This window comes from Sceloporus undulatus, chromosome 6 (genome assembly GCF_019175285.1).
Source record: "Sceloporus undulatus isolate JIND9_A2432 ecotype Alabama chromosome 6, SceUnd_v1.1, whole genome shotgun sequence".
Classification (NCBI taxonomy): Eukaryota; Metazoa; Chordata; class Lepidosauria; order Squamata; family Phrynosomatidae; genus Sceloporus; species Sceloporus undulatus.
In genome coordinates, this window is record NC_056527.1 from 152,923,697 (window position 1) to 152,945,988 (window position 22,292).

The window sequence follows — 22,292 nt, forward strand, 5'->3', positions numbered from 1 at the left end:
TGACTAGGCTGACTATGACTTATGGGAGTTATATTCCAACACAATTCCCATCCTGAAATAAGGTGATCAAATGCAAGGAGCTCAATGCTCCTTCTTATGTCTTAAATATTGTACCTGCTGAACATGTGGAGTTTCTAAAACTTCAGGTGTTATGCCCTTTGTACCTGCTCACAAGGAGACGATAGCAAAGAACTCTCCCCTTTGGCTTTTGAGAAGATAACTAGCCAAGTGGCCACCTACCATTCATGAGGCGCAAGGAGAAGGTCAGCCTCTGTTCTGCTGAAATGGATGAACTGAAGGGAACCCATGTTGGTTTGATGGCTTTGCTACTCACATTGTCTTTCCTAAAAAAGAGAAATCTGAGCTGCCAAACAAAATTCCTAGAGGAGCCCAATAAGAGCAACAGGAAGGTCCTTCACCTTGGATAGTGACACTCTATAGGAACTTCAGCTGGGCTGGTCCTGATGACAACAGGGTTGTTTCCAGAATTCGGGTGATAGTAGAGGCTTATACTGTAGACCAGGGACTCCAGAGTCATCTGGGATAAATTGGGTACAAATAAAAGTTAAGATTGTGAGACAGTTGTCACTTAAGAAATTAAAGTGCTCCACACTGGGTTTAGCCTTCTGCTCAATGTTCTTCCATCTATGGATTACATGATAATAGGGACTTACTTCATGCATCTCCATTCCGATACCAAGAAGTTCCACTCAACCAACATTTAAAATTGCTGGTGGTCAGGTGGGCTGGGCTGGGCTACAATCAACCCTCCACATTTGTGGCTTTGACTTTTGTGGATTTGATTATTCATGAATTTGAGTAAATTATGTTCTCTCTAGGAACCTCTAGGTCCTCTAGCATGATTCTGCCAGAGGTTGACCATAGAATTGTGCTGGAAGACCTAGAGATTCCTAGAGGAAACACTTCTTTAAGCATTTGTAGGTCCACCAGTGCAATTCTATAGTCAACATCTGGTGGATGTTGTCCACGGAGTAGCAATGGAGGACCTAAAGATTCCTAGAGAGGTGTTCTCATAGGTTAAAAAAAGTGGGTTTTTTCAGTTGTGGTTTTTCTACTTTCATGAGGGATCCAGTGCCCTTAACCCCAGTGAACCCCAAAGCTAGTTGAGGGACTCTGCAATTTCAAGGAATTTCTTCCTATTCTTTTTGCAGTTCACCTTACCTGCAAGCTGCTGCCACACTCATGGAGTCCAACATCAAAGATCACAGCATCCTCTGCAGCATCAAAAGAGGTGGGTTGACAACTAGGAATGCCCAAGGTCAAGTCAGTAGCTTGGATGAGCCTCCCAGTCCCAAAAAGGTCCCTTTTGACAGTCACCACCACCTGAGCTTCCCCACACTGTACAGTCACCGGTTGCAAATTGGACAAAGCCCTTGGCTGGGAGACATCTACCCAAGCCCAGGGTGAGGACTGGCCCAAAGAAGGTCCATAGGGCTGTTTCATAGAGGGTGAAGTTGTGGCAGAAGGTCCCCAAACCACTGGGTTCTTTGAAGCAAAATCCCAGGGGTCACGGGGAACCACCACATTGACTACACAACAGAAAAGAACACATGCCAAACTTGCTGAAAAGCCCATTTCTCCTGAACTATGTAGTCCTACCATAAGATACCATTAGCCAAATGAGAATCCTTTATACTCTGCACTGCAAGCCTGTTCGCACCTGCCTTGAGTAACCATCAACATTTCTTTTTGATTCTTCCAGCCTGGGCTCAGTTCAGCATAGGAATCTGCTCAAGGTGTAGCCAAAAGAATCTGTTTCAGGTGTAAAAGGTGTTTCTTGCCTTTTAAACAGATTCTTTTTTCTGTCATCATAATCATCATCATCTCTTCCTCCCCATCACCACCTCAAACAAGACTCAGATATAGTCTAGATAAGACCTTAGAATCATGTGATCTTTTCAACTGCAACCTTCCCCCCAAAGAAACATTTCTTACCATCACCATGTTGGCTAGGATGCTGGGGCCTGCAATACAGAAGTCTCTGGAGGGCTGGGTGCTTACCACCTGTAATCTAGAAGCCCTACCAATCTACAAATCCCAAGATTCTGTAGGATAGTCATGGCAGTTACAGTGGTGTCAAACTGCTTTAATTTTGCAACAAGTTCCTGCAATGCAATATCTTTACCTAAAGTTGAGAATGCACGTCACCTTGTAACATATTTACCCAACATCTACCAAAAGGTCCAAATTCCACTCAGCAGCATACTTAACACAGAGAGAAACTGCTTAACATACAGATAAACTGTTGAACAATTAAGCTACAGGGGATAACCTATGTACTGTATATAGTAATGAAGCCCAGTGAATCCAGTAATTCATACAGCTGCAACCTTCCAATTCTGATGGGCCAGGATCTCTCCCGAAGCTTGTGCCACGTCAGGTGGCACCATCGCTGCCCAGCATGCCAAGCTCTTCCCAGACCATCAGTGCAAGCAGAAGTTGACAGACCCACTTTTCTTCAAGGCTTCTTTTCAGGTTGTGTGGCAATTTGTCAGGTGTGACTTTAGATTTAAGCTCCCTGCACTGACAAAGTGTTGGTTTAGGTGACCCTTATGGGTACCACCCACTTCTCCACTTCCATGATCCTACCACTGGATGTGACCCTGCCTGGCACACACAGACACACATAATACATCTCCCCCACCACAATAAATTTTCACAGAGTCAGAACAGATTATGAAAGGACTGTCCCCTTTATTGATCTGCTTACCGTAATGTGCAATCAATTCAAATGGGACAAATGCTGTAGGAAAGCATCACACTGGCAATCTCTCCTCACACCACCAGTGCCATTGCACCCAGCCAGAGATGGTATGGCAAGACAGGCATTGAGAAGAGGGCGGTTCCTCTTCCTATGGAAAAGAAGCTGCCAAGTGGTGGCCAAATGAAAGAAGCTGCAATAAAGAAAGAAGCAAGCAAGCTTGCATATTGATATTCTAGCATAAAATTGTGTCTCTGAATTTTGACTTAGTCTCCCTTATCCAGAATTCCAAAATACTGCAAAATCCAAAATTGCCCCATGGGTGGCTGAGCTAGTGATACCTTTGCTATTAAAAATATTGTGTACAAAATTATCTACTGGCTAGGTGTATAAAGTGTAAAGTGGTTTGAGTGTTGGACTATGACTCAGGACACAGGGTTCAATTCCCACGCAGCCATGAAAGCTCAGCTTCAGGGGAAGGCAGCGGCAAGCCTCCTCTGATCAAATCTGGCTAGGAAATCCCCATGATAGATTCACCATAGGGTCATCAAAGGTTGAAATTGACTTGAAGGTGCACACACACACACACTGAAATGTGCTATTAGGGCCGCTAGTTAAATGATGCTGAAAGCACACATCTGGTGGTATGCTCAAGTCATTTTTATATTGTAAGAGGGACCTGAAAAGTGTTGCAATGATAGATTTGCGTTAGGGCTGCCAGAAGTCAGAAATGGCTTGAAGGCACACAGCGACAAGAACAATAGCAAACCATAAATGAATTTCATGTTTAGATTTGGGCCCTGTCTCCAAGAGTTCTCACGAGGTATATGCAAATATTCCAAAATCTAATAAAATAAAATAAATCCCAAATGTCATACACCTGTGATCCCAAGCATTCTGGATAAGGGAGACTCGACCTGTGTGTATTTCATACTGTTGTGTATTCATTGCGGCATTACTATTATATTGCACACCTGGAAATCTCCTGGAAGAATTGGAGAGCATGATGACAGTAGCAGCAGCACCAGTCCCTGCCTGGCCCTGCTTACTGTGGCATACCTCTTCCTTTAAAGCCACGCTGCCCGCATCTGCTACGCTGCCCACGTCCCCTGCCACTCTGCCCACCCCTGTGATGCCCCCTAGCCACAGCACCAGCATACCTCCCAGGAACAGCGTCAGCTGGGTGTAAAGCTTCTTGGATCAAGGGGGACAACTGGGTGATCTCGCTGTTCATATTCCTCCCCAGGTCCATGAGAGACGCCAGAGACTCATGTACTTCCTTGAACTCCTCTGCCACGCTACTATTCTGCCTTTCTATGGCAATCTTAAAACTTTCCAGCTGTGCTGACAAGGTGCCCATATATCCATAGAAAATGCGGAGAACTTCCCGGAAAGCCTCTTGCCACGTCTGGACCCCTTCTAGCCACCCCCAGTCCACCGGAGCCCAAAGCGGATATATATACTGAGGCAATCGTACTGGAAGCTGGGAATTTGGGGCATGTGATAAAAGTGTTGGGTCAACTCCTCCCTCAATCTCCTGGCACCCTTCGGCCTCTAAGGGCTGCTCCTGGAACATGAGATCCGCAGCTGTGGGAGGATCATACCTTTCTCCCAACCACCCTTGCTGCTCTTCCTCCTCCTCCATTATGTTGACTGTTGTCCTGCCACTCCCGTCTTCAGATGACCCAGTGTTCTGGCCACTTCTGGGCAACAGCCATCCACTGCTGTGACCAAGATGAAAGTCCTTGGCATCATTTCCCTCTGCTAGTTGAGGGGGTGGCTCTGTGCATGGGTCTTCGCAAGCATAGAACTCCTTGTGAACAATGTCCAATTGCCTTGGAGACTGTTCATACAACCCTGCAAGAGATAAGTCCAACACAGGGGAAGGGGGCATGCTTGGGAGCACTTCGGTAGGAGTGGATTGCCTGGCTTGGCATGGTGGCTGGACCCTTAAAGTATATTGTTCCTCTGTAGAGAGTCCTCCTAGCCCATCAAGGTCATCAGAAGATCCTCCCAGTGTCAGTGTTCCTGCAAGAAAACGCAGGAAGTATTAATACAGTCACTTTCCTCTCTCCGACAGGAAGAATAGAGAGATTGCCACCATCTATGCTGATGCCAATCGCCCATGGAGTATATTCATGCCCACCATCAGGAGGCATCTACATTGTATAAATGATGCTATTTCAATCCACTTTAATTACCATGGCACCATCCTACAAAATCCTGGAGTCTGTAGTTTTGGGGGGCACCAGCACTCTTTGATAGAGAAGGTGAAAGACCTTGTAAAACTACAAATCTTGGGATTCCATAGGATGGAGCTACAGCACTTAAAGTAGTGTCAAACTGCATTATTTCTTTGGTGGGAAGCCACTGTGTTGTTGTTGTTGCATGCCTTCAAGTCATTTGTGACTTATGACAACCCCAAGGCAAACAGGGTTTCCTTGGCAAGATTTGTTCAGAGAGGGTTTGCCTTTGCCTTCCTTTGAGGCTCAGGGAATGTGACTTGCCCAAGATCACTAAGTGGGTTTCCATGGCTGAGCGGGGATTCAAACCCTGGTATCCAGAGTTATCATCCAATGCTGACTCTCTTACTTTAGTCAAAAGAAGAGATATTGAAAACTGGGTGGTAATTCTCTAGTATGATGGGATTCAGGGAAGGTTTTTTTCAGCAATAGCCTTGTCGCCATCTCTGGTCACCCACTGCTGTAGGAGCTGCAAATTTCAATGAGTCTAAACTAAATCCAAATTGCAAATCTCAATGAGTCTGTGACAAGAGAACTATAAGACCATCCAGCAAAGAACATCCCATCCAGCACAGAAAATTAGCTTCAGAGTGTGATCTGCTGCATGGTTGGCACCAGATACTATTTGGGAATGACCCAAGTAGTCAACCAGGGGCACATGAAATCCTGCGCTGCTCCTGACAAAGTGGTCACAGTGGGAACTACAATTTCCAGAATTCCATGGCATTGAGCCATAGCAGTTGAAGTGGTGTCAAACAGGATTATATCTGCAGTGTGGATGCAGCCAAAGTGAGTGTAAGCAGGAGGGGTCTCTGTGCAGCAAACATCCCAAGGAAGTCACATAGTCCATTGACTTGGTTACCAAAGGCATTTATGACCATGCACTTCAAAAGGGTAGTAAAAGCAAATGGGGAGGTTTATAGATGAGGGAAAACTGAAGGATTTCACATGCAGGAAATGCTATTCTATCTAAACCCCTGTTGCTCTAAACAGCAGGAGAAATGGGGCGAGAGGGAGAATCTGGAATTTTTCCAACACATTCAGCTGTACAATATTGGAATTTATTATTTATTTTACTTTATTGTCTTATATCCCACCTTTCTCCCAATACAGGGACTCAAGGCAGCGAAGAACAAGCAACAACATTTGGGTCACATACATAATATTAATGCAGGGCCGAATCATGATTGCATGATCCCACCCTTGAATTAAACTTTGTAGTCTAACTTCAGAGGGATCATTGGACTGCCTTCACCATGAAACATTCCCTTGGTTTGGTCTTTCCCTTTAGCCCCTTCCCTGACTCCAAAAGACTGGAGGAAAAGGAATGTGCTGTGTACCTGCATCAGAGATCTCTGTAGATGAACTGTCTCTCCTCTGGTAACTGATGGTGCTTCCTTCTGTGTTATCTGCGCTTCTTGTGGCCTGGCCACATCCTGCAGATTCAGAGCCAGTCCCCAGTTGTTCCAGCAAACTGCAGCTTGCAGGGCTGACTGGTTCTTCTATCCCTTCACTTGCCTCCCATTCAGTTTTGATCACTTTTGGTGGAGTCGGGGTGGCCGTTTCGTCTCCTAAATACGTCCTTTTTGCTGGCGATTTTACAACATGGTCCTAGAGAAGAAGGACAAAGCAGTAGTGTGTGTGTGTGTGTGTGTGTGTGTGTGTGTGTGTGCACACACACACGCACATATACCCCATTCACTTCCGTGCCAACATTCTCTGAAGGTGGCAGCCACAGATGCTGGTCAAACATCAGGAATAAACTCTTCCAGATCATGGCCAGAGAGCCCAGAATACCCACAAAAAACCATATGTGACGTATCTTACACACCATATACAAACATATTATAACATAATACAACATTTTAAAAAAACCAACCAACACAACAAAATAATACCATTACTATTACACCTGCACATACGTTCATTTCCCATTAGTTTCCCTGAGTTTCTGGGATTTAATACTCTTCCCCCCCCCCATTGATTTCTGAATATTCATAAATTACAGCTGGGGATGATGGGAGTTGCAGTCCAACTTATCTGGAGGTTGCCAAGCTGATGTATAGCCACCTAATAACATCTCACCTGCCCAGATGTCATTTCAAGTGTCGATGGAACATCTTCTAAAAGAAAGAGTATAAAGTGATGGCTTTAAAAAATGGGATACTGGAATAGTTTTAATTCTTTTTTAGGCTACGTATGCAAAAGCCTTGTTTGTCACACCTCAGAATGAGTATCTGTACTTGTAAAGTAAGATAACATTTTATGCACCTAATGAAAGAAATCTAGTTCACAAAAGTGCATGCAGTAAGAGAAGTATATAGCTTGGAATAGTCAATAACAATAACAATAACAATAACAATAATAATAATAATAATAAAAAATAATCTGCGGTAGTAAATTGAAGTCCACAAAAGTTCATGCTGCCAATTTTTTTCTTTCTGTTAGTCTCAAAGGTGCTAAAAGATCTCTCTATGTACTGATTCTACAGATTAACACGGCTATATCTTTGTATTATTGTTATTATTGGATAATAATATGAGATTATTCAGAATATGGGATTATTGTGTGTGTTTATGTGTCTTCAAGATGCCTGTTGACTATTATTATTATTATTATTATTATTATTATTTCTATTTCATGCCTCTCCCTATGGATCGAGGCGGGATCACAACTGATAAAATACATACAGAGCGTACAAATGTTTACAACAATAAAATTCCCATAAAAATTAACCTCATAATACAATACAATACAATATAACATAATATAGTATAAAATACAATAGCCGAACCAGAATTGGGATTCATATCTTATATAGCCAGGAATAGGGAGAAAGATGGATATGTTGCTCATATCATGTCGGCTCGGGTGGGAAGGCCATTCTTAGGCAAGGATACTCCAAGATGGTTTTGCCAGTTCCTTCTTCTGAAATACTCTATAGCTGTGGTTCTTAACTCATGGCTTGGGGACCTCCAGGAGGGCCACAATGTCCTCACAATGGGTCTGCAAAGTATTAAAGGATGCTCTAACCCACCTGTTCCCTGAAACAGAGTCAAGGTAAAGGCTGGCCAGCTATGCCTGTATATTATTTTAAAATCTTAAATTTTGCCCATGTTTCTACACATGTCTGCGGATGCACACATGTTGTACTCATACAAACAAATGAAACTCTTTCTAATGAAAAATAAAATGGTTACTCTAGCCTAACATTGTCCATTGCAGAGCTGGCTAACTGCATCAGGGGTGGGAGATCATTTTCATTCTGTCACTCTAATGGACAGTGGTTTGGATGATACTGGGATGACTTTATGCCTAAAAAGAATTAATTAATTTGTGGTTATCCCACAGAGCTTTAAAAGGGTTAGGGGACTCCATTTGACCTATGTGCTGAACTTTCCCCATCTATGGTCTAAATGTAACTGATATTGGTTCTCTACTGTCTAAACAACCACTTCCCAGCTTTGTGTATTTTCCTTTGTGATGTCAGGATTTGAACCCGGAGCCACCTGCCTACAAAGCAGAAGGACCATTCTTGAATTGGAAATGCTCCTACATCATCCTACCTAATCTCAATCACAGCCATGACCAAATATCATCCATTTCTTTCAGCAGGGGGGGTCTTACCTTTGTCTTTGGTCACCCTTTCAAACAAAGCCTGGAGCTGTTTTTTAACCTCTACAGAGTCTGCCGCTTCGATCTGGGAGTCCACAGCTGGTGGTTGCTTCTGTTGGAGGTTTTCCAGAGAGCCTCGGATGAAGGGATGCATCTCCAAGAACTGTTGGTCAGAGGCATAGAGGTCCATCTTCTCCACCAGCTTTACACTGGAGTCCAGTCTCTTGAGCACACCCTCCAAGTCCTGTAGCTTCATCTCCACATCTTGGATTTGTTGTTTGTGTTGCTCCTCAATTTCCTCTAGGAATGTCGCCTCCTTCTCTCGCAGCACCTGTACCATCTCCTCCACCTTTTGACAGATTTGTTCTTTGGTCTTCTGATTCACATCCTCCATTTCCTTGCGCTGTTCCTCGAGATTGGTCCTGGTGTCCTCAAAGCTCTGCTTCTTCTCCTTCAACTCCATGCTCATGGCCTGGAGTTCTTCTTGCCTCTTCTGGATTTCTTCTCTGATATCACATTGCTTCCCCACATGCCCAAAGTCCAGCACTGCACAAGTACAGCACAAGAACTGCTGGCATTCTTGGCAGTAGATGCTGTGAATCAAATACAGTGGGCCCTTGGTATCTGCTGGGGTTTGGTTCCAGGACCCCCCGTGGATACCAAAATCTGTGGATGCTCAAGTTCAATTAAATACAGTTTTCCCTCCGCATATGCAACTTTGACTTCTGTGGATATGATTATTTGCAGTTTGATTAATATGTTCTCTCTAGGAATCTCTAAGTCATCTGGTACAACTCTGCCAGAAGCTGACCATAGAATTGTACTAGAGAACCTAATGTTCCTAGAGGAAACAAACACATCTCTAGGCATTTTGTAGGTCTTTTGGCATGATTCTATGATCAGTGTCTGGCAGATGTTGACCACAGAGTTGCACTGGAGGGCCTGGAAATTCCTAGAGAGGTTTTTTCTTAGGTAAAAAGGATAGTCTTTTTTTATTTGTGGGTTTTCCACATTCATGGGAGTCTTTCACCCCTAACCCCAACGAATGTGGAAGGACCACTATACAGTGGCATAGTAAAATGGCATCTCTTATATAAAATAGCAAAATCAAGATTTGCATTTTGGAGTATATATTATTTTTGAATATTTTCAAGCTGTGGATGCTTGAATCCATGGATAGAAATCCAAAAAATCTGTGGATAGGGAGGGCTGACTGTACAATTAAGATCCATGCCTGATAAGTAAAATCACATCTCTTATTCCATACATGTCCCAAGTGCAGGCCTGGTAAAATATTACTAGTTTCAGGGAGTGGCATCATTAAGGAGGTGCAGGAGGTAAGGACTGCACTGGATGACATCCCAAAAGGGGGTATCACCTGGTGGGAATGGGACAATACACCCAGAAGGACTGGTATGGCTACTGGGTGAGTGAGAAAGGGCACTTTTCTCTACCTTCAAGGTCTGGCATTACTGTTCTCATGCCAAATCCTGAAGGCCTTTCCGGAGGCTGCTATGGAGGCCACAGTGCACCCACTTCGGCAGTGGTTTGCATGGGTCCGCAGCCAGTTCCCATCATCACCCCAGTCCCACCAACCTCAGTGACACCACTGGCTCAAGGCAGGTCTACACTGGTCAGAATACTCCAGGTTGCTCCCAGAGTATTCTGGGCCCAAAGCTGAAGACTACCTACCTTAGAATCTTTTTCTGGTGTCCTGTCTTGGGGCAGAAGAGCGCACTCTGTTTCCAGTTCTTTGAGAGAAATTTGTGGCTTGTTTCTGCCCGAATATCCCCCAGGAGCCTGGCTTCATGGTTTTCTCCCTTTAGGAATCTCTGGTGGCTTTCAAAACATGAGTGGCAGAGAAATGACGCACAGTCCGAACACCACAACTGGCCTTCTTTCTCACAGTCGCAGGTTAAGTCGTTCCCCTCCATGATCTTCTGGTAGATGCTCAAGGTGGCTTGCAGCTTTGAGAAAAGCAAGTTGTCCTGAAGTTCAGGGAGTTCAGCATTTTGGGAATGTGGGGCCTGGCAGGTAACACAGAAGCCGGTGTGTTTGGTTTCCTGAAGGCATTCGGTGCAGAGATTATGAAGGCAAGGCAGGAGTTTGGGGTTCTCAACCTTTGACTGGCATCCCTCACACTGAAGAAACTGGAATTTTTCATCCATCTCCTATGGGGTTGGGATGGGGAAAGGAAAAAGAGATTGGATTACAATGGTGGGATTCATGCACCCCTCCAAAGACATGCAATTCTCAGCATTCTTCACCACTGGCAATGCTGGCTAGGTCTGATGGAAGCTGAAATCAACAACATAGAATTATAGAATTGGAAGAGATAGGGTAACTGGATATCATAACCACAAAGGAGGACAAGGCACTGTGAAATGTCATACATTCAAGAAAAACATAGGACGTTACAAAATAAATGCTAAAACACAAATATAAATATAAATTCACACTTTTTAGTTATGCTCAAAATGGAGGGTATTTTGGAATTCCTCCTGGATAGAAGGCTGAAATGTAAGACATGTCAGGTAAAAAGAGGACATCTGGTCACCAGATCCCAAGGGCCATCCATTCCTCTGCCATGTAGGAATACACCATCAAAGCACTCCAACAGATGGGCATCCAGCCTCTGTATACAAATCTCTAAAGAAGGAGACTTGATTATATTCTGAGGCAACGTATTTCACTGTTGAACAGCTCTTACTGTCAGGAAGTTCTTCCTAATATAATAAACTACAGCTCCCAGGATTCCCTAGCACTGAGCCAGGGAAGTTAAAGTGGTTTCAGATGGAATTCTGCAGTGTGGTTTGGACCTAAGCCAGTTTGACATCACTTTAACTGCCATGGCTCAATGCTATGGAATTCTGGGAACTGTAGCTTGTGGTGGAACCAGAGCTACCTGACAGGGCAAGCTAAATAATTCAGCAAATTACAAATCCCAGAATTCCATAGCACGGAGCCATGGCAGTTGAAGCACTGTGCTATTTCTGCAGTGCAGATGCAATCCAGTCTCTCTAATTCACACACACACACACACACCTTCCTCCTTTCCTTCTTCCTCCTCTGTCTCCTTCCCAAAGTTTCCCCCCATTTGGGAGAGAAAGAGCTGCGAAAGCAGTGCAATGAGGTTTGGGCACTAACAGGTGCTATACTGTAATTCCAGATTGGTGCAGGAGGGAGTAATGCCATTTTATTTTGGGGAGGGCTTATTCACAGGTATGCCCCATCAGTGAAAAGGGATGCTCCAACAGCAGAGCAGCGGCGAAACAGCCACAACATCGTGCAATAATTATTACCAAAACCTCTAGTCTCAACATTTAATAGTAGATTAAAAATCCCGTGATAAAGTCCCCGATTTTGGCAGACCACAGAAAGGGCCCCTGTGCGAAAAGGCCCTGTGGTTTAGAGAAACACATCTTGTGATTCATCTATGAAATGTTGGAGGGGATGATCCTGTTAGTTTCACTCCCAAATATCCCCTTATCTTGGCTTTCTCCTCAATTCTTAAATTTCTTTTTTTGAATCTCCCACTTCCTATTAGATTATCCCTTCCCTAGGTAGGAAAGTGAAGCAAACTGAAATGTTGTGTCTTCTACACATGTCAAAGTCCATGAAACTCCCTTGCTGGCAAATCGTCTCTGCCAAGGCTGATTCAATTCATGTTCTGGACAGACTTTCTACTGCAAGAAAAACTCTGAATCTTACCAGTTTTTCTCTGAGTGGGTGTCTTGGCAATTCACCCTCCTCTTGGGCCATCTTCAGATCTTATGGGCTCCTCACACAAAGATACAATGGTGTGTTCTTGATAGTTTCTTTATTGAAGAAGGAAAAAATTCTTCCCAACCCAGGCAGTTAGTTTCCGGCTAACTTTCAGTATCGTTTCCCTCCCACTTTCAATTGCAAGGGAAAGACTTGTCACTATACAGCGGCACAGTGTGGCTTCACGGCTCCAGTAGTACATTAAAGGCTATTGCTCCTGAAATGTGCTTTGAGGGGGAATACAATTCACCATTGCTTGTAAGAATGAGCACTTTAGCATTAATGCTAATTTAAAAACTATGCTTTTAAAAAAGAACTTTTAGAAAGTTGGTTTTTTGGCAGTTGGCCCTGTAATATCCAGGATTTCTTTAGCCATAAGCCCTTATCAGATGAGTGTGGAACGGTGGGGTCTTCCGCACTGGGTGGTTCGAATCACGTATTTTTCGCACATACCATCATACCAGCATTCGAATGGCCCAATCCGCACTCACGTGAATGCGCGAGCTGCCGAACGGAATGCGTACTGCCTCCTCTTTTTGGAGCGTGTTGGCCAGTGCGCTGATAAGGGGATTGGGCAATATCCTGGATTGGGGCTCTGTTCGATCTCAGTGCGAATGGGTCTGGTGTGATACCCAGTCCTGATTCCATCGCAAGACCCCCAGATTCCAATTTTTACTTCCGGTGGGTCTTTCCTTGCCGGTTCCAGGGAAGGGGGGGGGGGGCGGTCCAGCGGCCCCTCCTCCTCCTCCCGGCTTGAGAGGCATCCCTGGCTGCCCCAGGCAGGGAAGAGGCGGGGGGCCGCTGGAATCGTGGTTCCAGCAGCCTCCTCCTCCTCCTCCCGGCTTGAGAGGCACCCGGGCTGCATCCCAGGCAGGGAAGAGGCGCGGGGGCCGCTGGAATCGCGGTTCCAGCAGCCTCCTCCCCCAGCTTGGGAGCCAGCCTAGGCTGCCTCTCAAGCCGGGAGGAGGAGGAGGAGGCCGTTGGAACGGCGGCAATCGCCGCGATTCTAGCGGCCCCGCACCTGTCCCCTGCCTGGGATGCAGCCCAGGCTGGCTCCCAAGCTGGGAGGAGGAGGAGGAACCTTAATCAAAGCATCCCCATTTACTTAGATGGCCATCCAGCCTCTTTGACAGCCGCTGGAACTGCTCCTCCCCCCCGAATACATACTCACACACTCACACACACACACACACACACACACACACACACACAACACTAGAACCGGGCATTGCTAATTTGTTCAAGGGAAGGTCATGTGTACATTAAAACCAAGCAGGAATGTAGAGAGGAAACAGTAATGGGCACGTTGTATCGCGATTGTTAATGTGCATGAGCTGGCTCTCCAGCTGTTTACCGGCTTCATGACGTGACCTCCCCTTTCACCCCGGAAGCGTTTAAGGTCGCAACCCATGCAGGGCACCACTGAGCATGTGCGAGGGGGCCGATACGAATCGGCCAATCCTCATGTTGAGCACCGGTGTGACAAAACATTCTGCACTGAATGCACTTCGCGCGAATGCAGATTGGCCAATTTGAATCATGCCAATGCGGAGGGACTCCCAGGTATGACAGTAACTTTGCGAAATAACGTGAATTCGAACCGCCCAGTGCAGAAGACCCCCAGTTCCACACTCATCTGATAAGGGCTATAGATTCAGTCTTCCATAGCTTGAAACACACACACACACACACTCCAAAAGTAAAACTTAATTTTACCATTTTATATAAGGGCTACTGGTACATAACGGTATTTCATAGGATTGAGCACGCACAGATTTTTTGATATACATAGAGGGTCCTGGAACCAAAACCCAGCGGATATCAATTGCGCACGTGTACAACTCGCAGAACCAGCAGAGCTGGCATGCAAAAACATATGGCAAATATGTGAAGTGGATTCTGGGAGGCGCAGTCAAAAGGTGAGCATTTCCAAGCTCTGGGGGGAAATTTTGCTCCAAACTCTTTAGGTGATTCTGGATGTTGTAGTAAACGGGGGGGGTGGGGGTGGGTGGGTGGGAAGGTTCCCAAGGAAAGAAAAAAACAACAAAGTTACAGGAACATGCCTGCCAACATTTCAAAGGTAAAACCAGGGATATGTTTTTTCTCTGCCACACTGCACAATTAATGCTGTTTGACACTGCTTTAACCATCATGGCTCCATTTTATGGAATTCGAGATTTGTAGCTTGGTGTGGCACAGTGCTTCTCAATTATTTCTGTCATGCCCCCCTAGGAAGAAGAAACATTTCGCGCCCCCCCCACGCGACTGTAATAGTATCATTTGCCTATAAATTTGTTATAAGTACACCTCTGCATAACACTGTATCCTGAGCCTCACGCCCCCTTTACAGAGACTTGCGCCCCCCCCTGGGGGGCCCGCCCCACTTTGAGAAGCACTGGTGTGCACCAGAACAGAGACTCCAAACTGATCTCTGTTGAGTTTAAACCTTGTGAGTTTGCCCCATGTCCAGCCTGCTTTGAATTGTGAGTCATACCCGCAAATGAGCACAGTCAATGGGAAAGCATGTACTGTAGGAGACTCTTTAATCCAACCTTGAAATCCTTGTGTTCAAAGAATCAGCCTGTGATGCAAAACACCTCTGCATCAACCTTGGGAAGTTCCTTTTCTTTTTCTTATTCATTTAAGGTTTTACAGTTTGTTTTAAAACATGTTTTCACTTTCCAGTTCATGTTATACCATCATAGACCAGCAAACAGAGGTTACCGTAGAGCTGCGAATCCCACAATTCTGTAGGATAGTCATGGCTCCAGAATTCATCTTATAGTGCTTTAATTTTGCAGTGAGTTCCTGCAATGCAATAACTTAACTAAAGTTGAGAATGCAGGCCAGAGATGGTAAGATGTTAAGTGAATCCAGTATTCATACAGCTGCAGCTTTCCAATTCTGATGGTCCGGGATCCATCCTGAACCTTGTGCCACATCAAGTGGTACCATCATTGCCCACAATGCCAAGCTCTACCCAGACCATCCGATCGCAATGAGAAGTTGGCAGAGCCACCTTCCTTGGAGGCTTTTATACATGTCACATGGCAATCTGTCAGGTGTGACTTAGATTTAAGCTCCCTCACTGACAAAGGCTTGGTGTAGGTGACCCTTTAGGTACCCATTTCTCCATGACCATGTTCCTACCACTGGATGTGACCCTGCCCGACACACTCATACACAGACACACTCAGACACACATCTCCCTATGTCCAATAAGTGTTCACAGAACAGATTATGAAAGAACTGTCCCGTTTATGATTAACATACAATAATGTGCAATAAATTCAAACGGAACAAATACTGTAGGACAGCATCATACTGGCAATCTCTCCCCAAACCAGCAGTGCCATCAACCCAGCCAGAGATGGTATGGCAGGGAAGGCATAAGGCAGAGGGAGGTACCCTTCCCCATGGAAAAGGCCATGCCAAGTGGGGCCAAATGAATGAAGCTGAAAGAAAGAAGCATGCCAAACAGCAAGCATGTAAAGGAAAGCAGAATGCAGTCAGACACCAGCTCAGGGACCAGGATGAAACAGCTGGGTAGCATCCTGGTTCTATACTTGTAGGCTGTGTGCCTTCATGTTTGTTTCTAACTTATGGCAACCTAAGGTGAACCATCTTGGTAAGATTGGTTCAGAGGGGTTTTCCATTGCCTTCTCCTGAAGCTGAGAGTATGTGAGTTGCCTAAGATCACCCAATGGGTTTCATGGTCAAGCTGGTTTACACCATAGCTATATGCAAAGGGCTCTCGTACCACCTTTGAGACTGAGTGTAGAAAGAGGTTGTACTAAGCTTTCGTAGATTTGGGCCTGTTACAGACAGCCAAAATAAAGCTGCTTCGAGTCACAGTGGAGGTATGGTGTTTCAATGATGCATGCGTCTAAGAGTCCAGAGGCCACACCAAAGCCACGCTCCAGTCCTTAGGGCTAGAGCATGGCTTTGGTGCGACTTCTGGACTCTTAGGACGCATGCATCATTGAAATACATACCTCCACTGTGACTCGAAGCAGCTTTATTTTGGCTGTCTGTAACAGGCCATAGTCTATTTTCTCAGATGCATGGAGGGAATTGGTGCCCAGGAAGGACCTTCATCATCAGACTGTAGGAATAGCCTTAGAAATGTAAAAGTTATGGGTATGGCGATGAAGTGACAAGCTCAGTTTAAACAATGATGGTTGAGGGACAAAGGCAGGAGGCAAGGAGTTGCCTAAGGCTGGGGTAGTTGAATGACCATATGAATGTTGGAGGAAGTTTGGGAATGTGGTGTGTGCAAGCTTGGAATCAGAATGGAGATGTGATAAACTGGCCAAGAGCATCCTTGTGAGGCTGGGGTGTTAACCAGTGTGTATTGCATCAGGATGCCATTAACACAGAAACTTCATGCTACAACTTCTCTTGCACAGTTAGTCTCAAAGGTGCTACAAGATCTCTTTGCATATTGATATTCTAGCATAACATTGCTGTGTCTGAATTCTGCCCTAGCTATACAGGTTGAGTCTGCCTTATCCGGAATTCCAAAATCCGAAATACTTCAAAATCCAAAGTTGTCCATATGGGTGGCTGAGATAGTGACACCTTTGCTTTCTGACGGTTCAGTGGACACAAACTTTGTTTCAGGCACTATGTTTTGGATACATCGGGTGTATCCAAAACATAAATGAATTTCATGTTTAGACTTGGGTGCCATCTCCCAAGAGATCTCATTATGTATATGCAAATATTCCAAAATCCAGAAAAAAAATCTGAAATCCAAAACACTTCTGGTCCCAAGCGTCTTGGACAAGGAAGACTCAACCTGTGTGTTTTTCATACAGTTCTATATTCGTTTCAGCATTCCTATCATATTGCAAACCTGGAAATCTTCCAGAAGAATGGGAAGCATGACACCACCACCACCAGCAGCACCTGCCTTGCCTTCTCTACTGCAATGCACCTCTCCTCCTACCTCTGCGCTGCCTGCCATACCCACGTCCCCTGCTTCTCTGCCCACGCCTGCGAACCCCCACAGCCACAGATCCGGCCTCCCTCCCAGGAGCAATGCCAGCTGAGTGTAAACATTCCTGGATCAAGGGGCACAGCTGGGTGATCTCACCACGAACCAGTGCCACCTCACCATTCATATTCCTTCCCAGGTCCAGGAGAAATGTCAGAGACGTGTGTACTTTCTTGAATTCCTCTGCCACGCTAATATTCCACTTTTCTGTGGCAGCCACCACACTTTGCATCTGTGCTGTCAGGGTGCCCAAATATCCATAGAGAATGCGGAGGATTTCTCGGGAAGCATCCTGCTGCATGTGGAATCCTTCTGGCCACCCCCAGTCTACCTGAGCCCAAGGCGGAGACATATACTGGGGTAATCGTTCTGGAAGCTGGGAGTTTGGGGCTTGTGAGAAGAGTACTGGACCACTTCCATCCCCTCCCTCAATCTCCTGGTGGCCTTCTGCCTCTGAGGGGGGCTCCTGAAACCTGAGATCCCTGACTGGCAGAAGATCATGGCTTTCCCCCAACCATCCCTGCTCCTGCTCCTCCTCGGTCAGGCTTATTGTTGTTCCCCCACTCCCCTCTTCAGAGGATCCAGTGTTCTGGCCACTCTTGGGTAGCAGCTTGGTGCCATTGCAAGCAAGACGAATGTCCTCAGCTTCAGATCTTTCTACTGATAGGTGTGGCAGCTCTGTGTGCGGGTCTTCCCAAACATCAAACTCTTCTTGGCCACAGTCCAGTTGCTTTGGAGACAACACAGGCTCATTCAGCTCTGCAGGGGATAAATCCAATGCAGGGGAAGGTGATGTGCTTGGAAGCACTATTCTATGAGCAGCTTGGATGGCTTGGCGTGATGGCAGGACCCTTAATGTACGTTGCATTCCCTCTGTAGGGAATCTCCATAGCCCACCTAGTGCAGCAGAAGGATCTCCCAGTTGCAGTGATCCTGCAAGAAAAGCCAGATGTTAGTACAGTCACCCCCATCTCCCCAACAGGAAGAACAGTGAGATTGCCGCCATCCATGCCAGTGCTTCATAAAAGACCCCAAAGTGATTTGTGCCAATATAAGGGGCTTCTACACTGTAGAAATAATGCAGTTTGACCCCACTTTAATTGACATGGCACCATCCGACAGAATCCTGGGATTTCTACTTTTGTAAGGCACAGCAGTCTTCAGCGGAGGGGGCTAAAGACCTCGTGAAACTACAAACCCCATGAATCCATTAGGTGGAGCTACAGCACTTAAAGTGGAGTCAAACTGCATTATTTCTACAGTGTAGAAGCACCTGTAGACAACCCTGGCTGGAACTCTTTGGGGTGGACACAACCTCCACTAGTAATAGTTGTTTTGGACAGGCAGGCCTTGTTGAAGCACACAGCTTCCCAGCCCTGATCTTCCCACTAGAAGGGCAGGAGTGGGGTGACTGAAACTGGATGACCCCTTTCCTTGATTCCCCTCCCCACCAGCATCCTCCAAAGGGGCAGGAATTTGCCCTGATAAATATGAGCTCTGTACAGAGGATCCCATGATGATTGTGGAGATAATGTCTGGAATGAAGCTAGCTTGTCTAGAGACAAGACCATGCCAGAAACATGACTCTCTGCTTTCTGTTGCAGGTCAGACAAGAACGGATACCCAGGGATGCCACCAACTGCAGCTAGAAGATGTCTGTGAGACTGGTCCCCAGTGGCAAGGTTGGAGATGGGAGGCAACAGAATGCAGTTGATGTGAAGTCCTGTGCCACTCCTGACAGAGCAGTCTCAGTATGGTTGTTGAAGTCACCCAGAGCAACAAAACAGAGAACTCCAACACCCTCAATGAGACCAACTCAGACAGCTTAGGAAGGGAAACTTTTGAGTATTGGCTTCCATGTATTGAAAATAAGGCTGCAGAATTAATGCAGCTTGACACCGCTTTAACCGCCATGGCTCCATCATATGGAATCCTGGGATTTTTTTCTTTGTTGCAGCACCAGAGCACTCTGACAGAGAAGGCTAAATATCTTGCACAACTCTAAATCCCAGAATTCCATAGCATTGAGTCCTGAGAGTCAAAGCAGTTACAAACTGCATTAATTCTGCAGTGTAGATGCAGCTTCTGTTAGAACTACCCTGACACTTGCCTAATTTCATGCAAGGACCAAGGCAGAGTCCCTGGGCTGAGGGAGGTTTTGATGTGATGCAACACAACTCCTTCCTCCCTCAGTTCCTTTTTCTGAGTATTCAGCACGTGAACCCACTGAGAAATCACTGTGATCCATTGCCACATGGGAAATTCAGCCTACAGCCAGTTTAGCTAACACAAGCACAAATCTGACACATACCAACCAGTGTGTCTTTGAGATAGGGTTGCACTTAAAACTAGAACAATCATTGCCTATTGTCCTATTATGCTATTTTCAAAGTGCATCTTTCTTATGCCTTTAGTAACCTCCCCTTCTCCTTAACATGTTATCCGTAAGTTGCTAGTAGGCGTTACAGCAACTAGTAACTCTCCCCTCTTTATTTTGATGGTTTGGCATTTTTCTCGTGGAACAGCTACATTCAGTTCAAAGTGGCACAGGCAGAGTTGGGCATCAGGTGCCACTGTGGCAAGCAAATATGTATTGCACGTTTGGTTTCCCATAGGGGTGTGCATTCAATTGGAAATTAAAGTTTCTAGGGTGTTAGCCCTTGTTTAGAGATAAAAATATCAAAGTTAAAACAGTTTAGGAATACAGTACCCTTCTTTAGCAGAGTAGCTGAAAAGTGTGCCCCAGTCTGACAATGCTTCTCTGAAAAGTGACTCAAAATAAACAAGGCAGGCAGTTTTAGATAACAAACAAAAGTTTACTAATGGCTTTGGATTTACATATACAAGCAGGAGCCTACATCTTAACTAGGGAATGAATATGTAAAAGGATCTTGTAACACTAACTGAAAAAAGAAGTTGGTAACATGAGCTCTCATAGATAGACTTGAGTCTACTTTCTCAGATTCATGCACCTAGAGATAAGTCTTGTCTGTTGTTGCTCCTAGGAAAAGAGAACTGTAGAAGGATCCATCCTATCCCTTCATTTGCAGTGAGGACAGGCTGCCAAGTAGATGAATTTCTCAAAGGGAAACAGCTAACGTGGAGTTACTCAATGGGCTTCTTTGTTATGCTCAAAATGGAGGACATTTTGGAATCCCTCCTGGACAAAAGGCTGAAATGTAGGAAAATGGGAACATCTGGTTGCCCTGCCTTTAGCCCTTTCCCTGACTCCAAGAAAACTGGAGGAAAAGGAATGAAAAAGGTGCTAATATTTCAAATGATTCTTGTGAACAAAACAGAAATGTATGTATCTACCGGCATCAGAGAACTGAGAATATGAATGGTCTCTCCTCTGGTAATTGATGGTGCTTCCTCCTGTGTTATTTGCCTGGCCACATCCTGAAGATTCAGAACTGGTCCCTGGTTGCTCCAGCAAACTGTTGCTGGCAGGCCTGACGGGTTGTAGCATCCATTCACCTGCATTCCATTCAATTTTGATCACTTTCGGTGGGGTCTGAGTGGCCCTTTCTTCGGCTATACACTTCCTTTTTGCGGAGTGGTCCTAGAGGAGAAGGATAAAACAAAAAAAAATATAAAGAGTCTGTTTCTGATGTTGCTTGTTTTCCTTTGCTGTTCCCATCCATTCTTCCTTTTGTGCTGTGTCTTTTTTCCTTTGTTAAGTTTGAGGGTAAGAAATTCTGTTTGCACACATACAGAAGCAATGTGAGCCTCCATAGTCAGGGCTGTACTGCAGCTGCAGATGTGCTCCTATCCTTTGGTGATCTAGAATCATAGAATAATAGAGTTGGAAGAGACCGCAACGGCCATCTAGTCCAACCCCCTGCCATGCAGGAAATCCAAATCAAATCATCCCCGACAGATGGCCATCTAGCCTCTGTTTAAAGACCTCCAAGGAAGGAGAACCACCTGGCGCGAAAAATAAAATAAAAGATGCCATGGGATAATGGTGACAGAGGAATCTAAACACAGCCCTCCTCTCTGATGGTTTCAGATTTGCCTCTCCTCCTTTGCAGAGCATGGAATTTTACTATAACTCCCACAATCCTATGCTGGTTGGAGATGATAGCAGCTGTAGTCCAAAACATTTGAAGAGGTCAACTCTCTTTAAAACTCTTTCCCCAAAGACCTTGGTGAGACATCCATTAAATGAATGCATGTACTGAGGCCATCAATGATTCTACGCTATTGGATGCATGTATCTCAAAAGGAACTGTATACAGTCAGAATTTCATGATCATGTAAACCAGTGTCCCTAGCCTTCTGCTCTAGGATATATTGGACCACAACTCCTACCATCTTCAGGCAGTTGGGGATGAATGGAGTTGTTGTCCAGCTTATCTGTGGGTGCCAAGCTGATGTTCAACCGAATAACAAGGTCTTACCTGCCCAAGTGTCATTTCACGTGTTGGTGGGACATCTTCTAAAAAAAGAGGAGATAGTGATGACTTAGAAAATGGGATACTACAACAAACAGTCTTATTATTTTTAATGCAACATATGCAAAAGCCTTGTTTACCACACTTCGGCATGTGTATCTGTACCTATGGACCTTACCACACTGGGGCTTTTTGAGCATCAGTTCGCATTGGCCAATTCGTATTCGCGTCATATAGCATCGTTCATCCACACTCGCGCTCTCTGAATACGCTTTGCCAATTCGTATTCGCGTCATATCGTATCGTTCATCCACATCTGGGCGGCCTTCCGGATCGAGGTCTTGTGCATCGGCCAATGCGTATTCACGCAAAGCGAGGCCAGTGCAGATTGGATCACCACACCAGCCCAATACAATGTGTGTTCGCCAATGCGCATTGGCAGCTTTGCGCATGCTCTGTGGGGCTCTGAACAGGGCGCAACATTTTTAACTTCCGGGGGTGAAGAATAAGGTCACTGTTTAGCATGGTATATCACGAGATTTGCTGCCTTT

At 45.4% G+C, this 22,292-nt stretch overlaps 2 protein-coding genes across 3 annotated transcripts in view; both read right to left on the reverse strand.

Annotated features, from left to right (window-relative positions):
* Positions 1-22,292, reverse strand: part of POMZP3 (POM121 and ZP3 fusion) — a gene marked incomplete at its 5' end in the record, with an annotated part of 100,307 nt that overhangs the window by 15,320 nt on the left and 62,695 nt on the right. The window lies entirely within an intron of this gene.
* LOC121932865 (protein PML-like) lies at positions 451-12,455 on the reverse strand. Of its 2 annotated transcripts, none has more exons than XM_042471904.1 (9): positions 12,292-12,455; positions 10,273-10,751; positions 8,593-9,173; positions 7,051-7,088; positions 6,306-6,576; positions 4,327-4,750; positions 2,732-2,915; positions 1,183-1,235; positions 451-538 (listed from the first exon to the last, which is right to left on the reverse strand). In XM_042471904.1, exons 1-7 carry the CDS (start codon positions 12,340-12,342, stop codon positions 2,744-2,746), a joined length of 2,016 nt encoding a protein of 671 aa, XP_042327838.1. In that variant the 5' UTR covers positions 12,343-12,455; the 3' UTR covers positions 451-538; positions 1,183-1,235; positions 2,732-2,743. The 2 variants fall into 2 exon arrangements, with proteins under 2 accessions (XP_042327838.1, XP_042327837.1); XM_042471903.1 differs by having other exon boundaries at positions 3,883-4,750.

Coding starts and splice junctions, on each gene's coding strand:
- LOC121932865 (XM_042471903.1), bottom strand. CDS start 12,342: ATGGCCCAAGAGGAGGGTGAATTGCCAAGACACCCACTCAGAGAAAAA. Junction 9,174..10,272: donor CACCAGAAAAAGATTCTAAG/GTAGGTAGTCTT, acceptor TTTGATTCACAG/CATCTACTGCCAAGAATGCC. Junction 7,089..8,592: donor AAGGGTGACCAAAGACAAAG/GTAAGACCCCCC, acceptor TCTTTCTTTTAG/AAGATGTTCCATCGACACTT.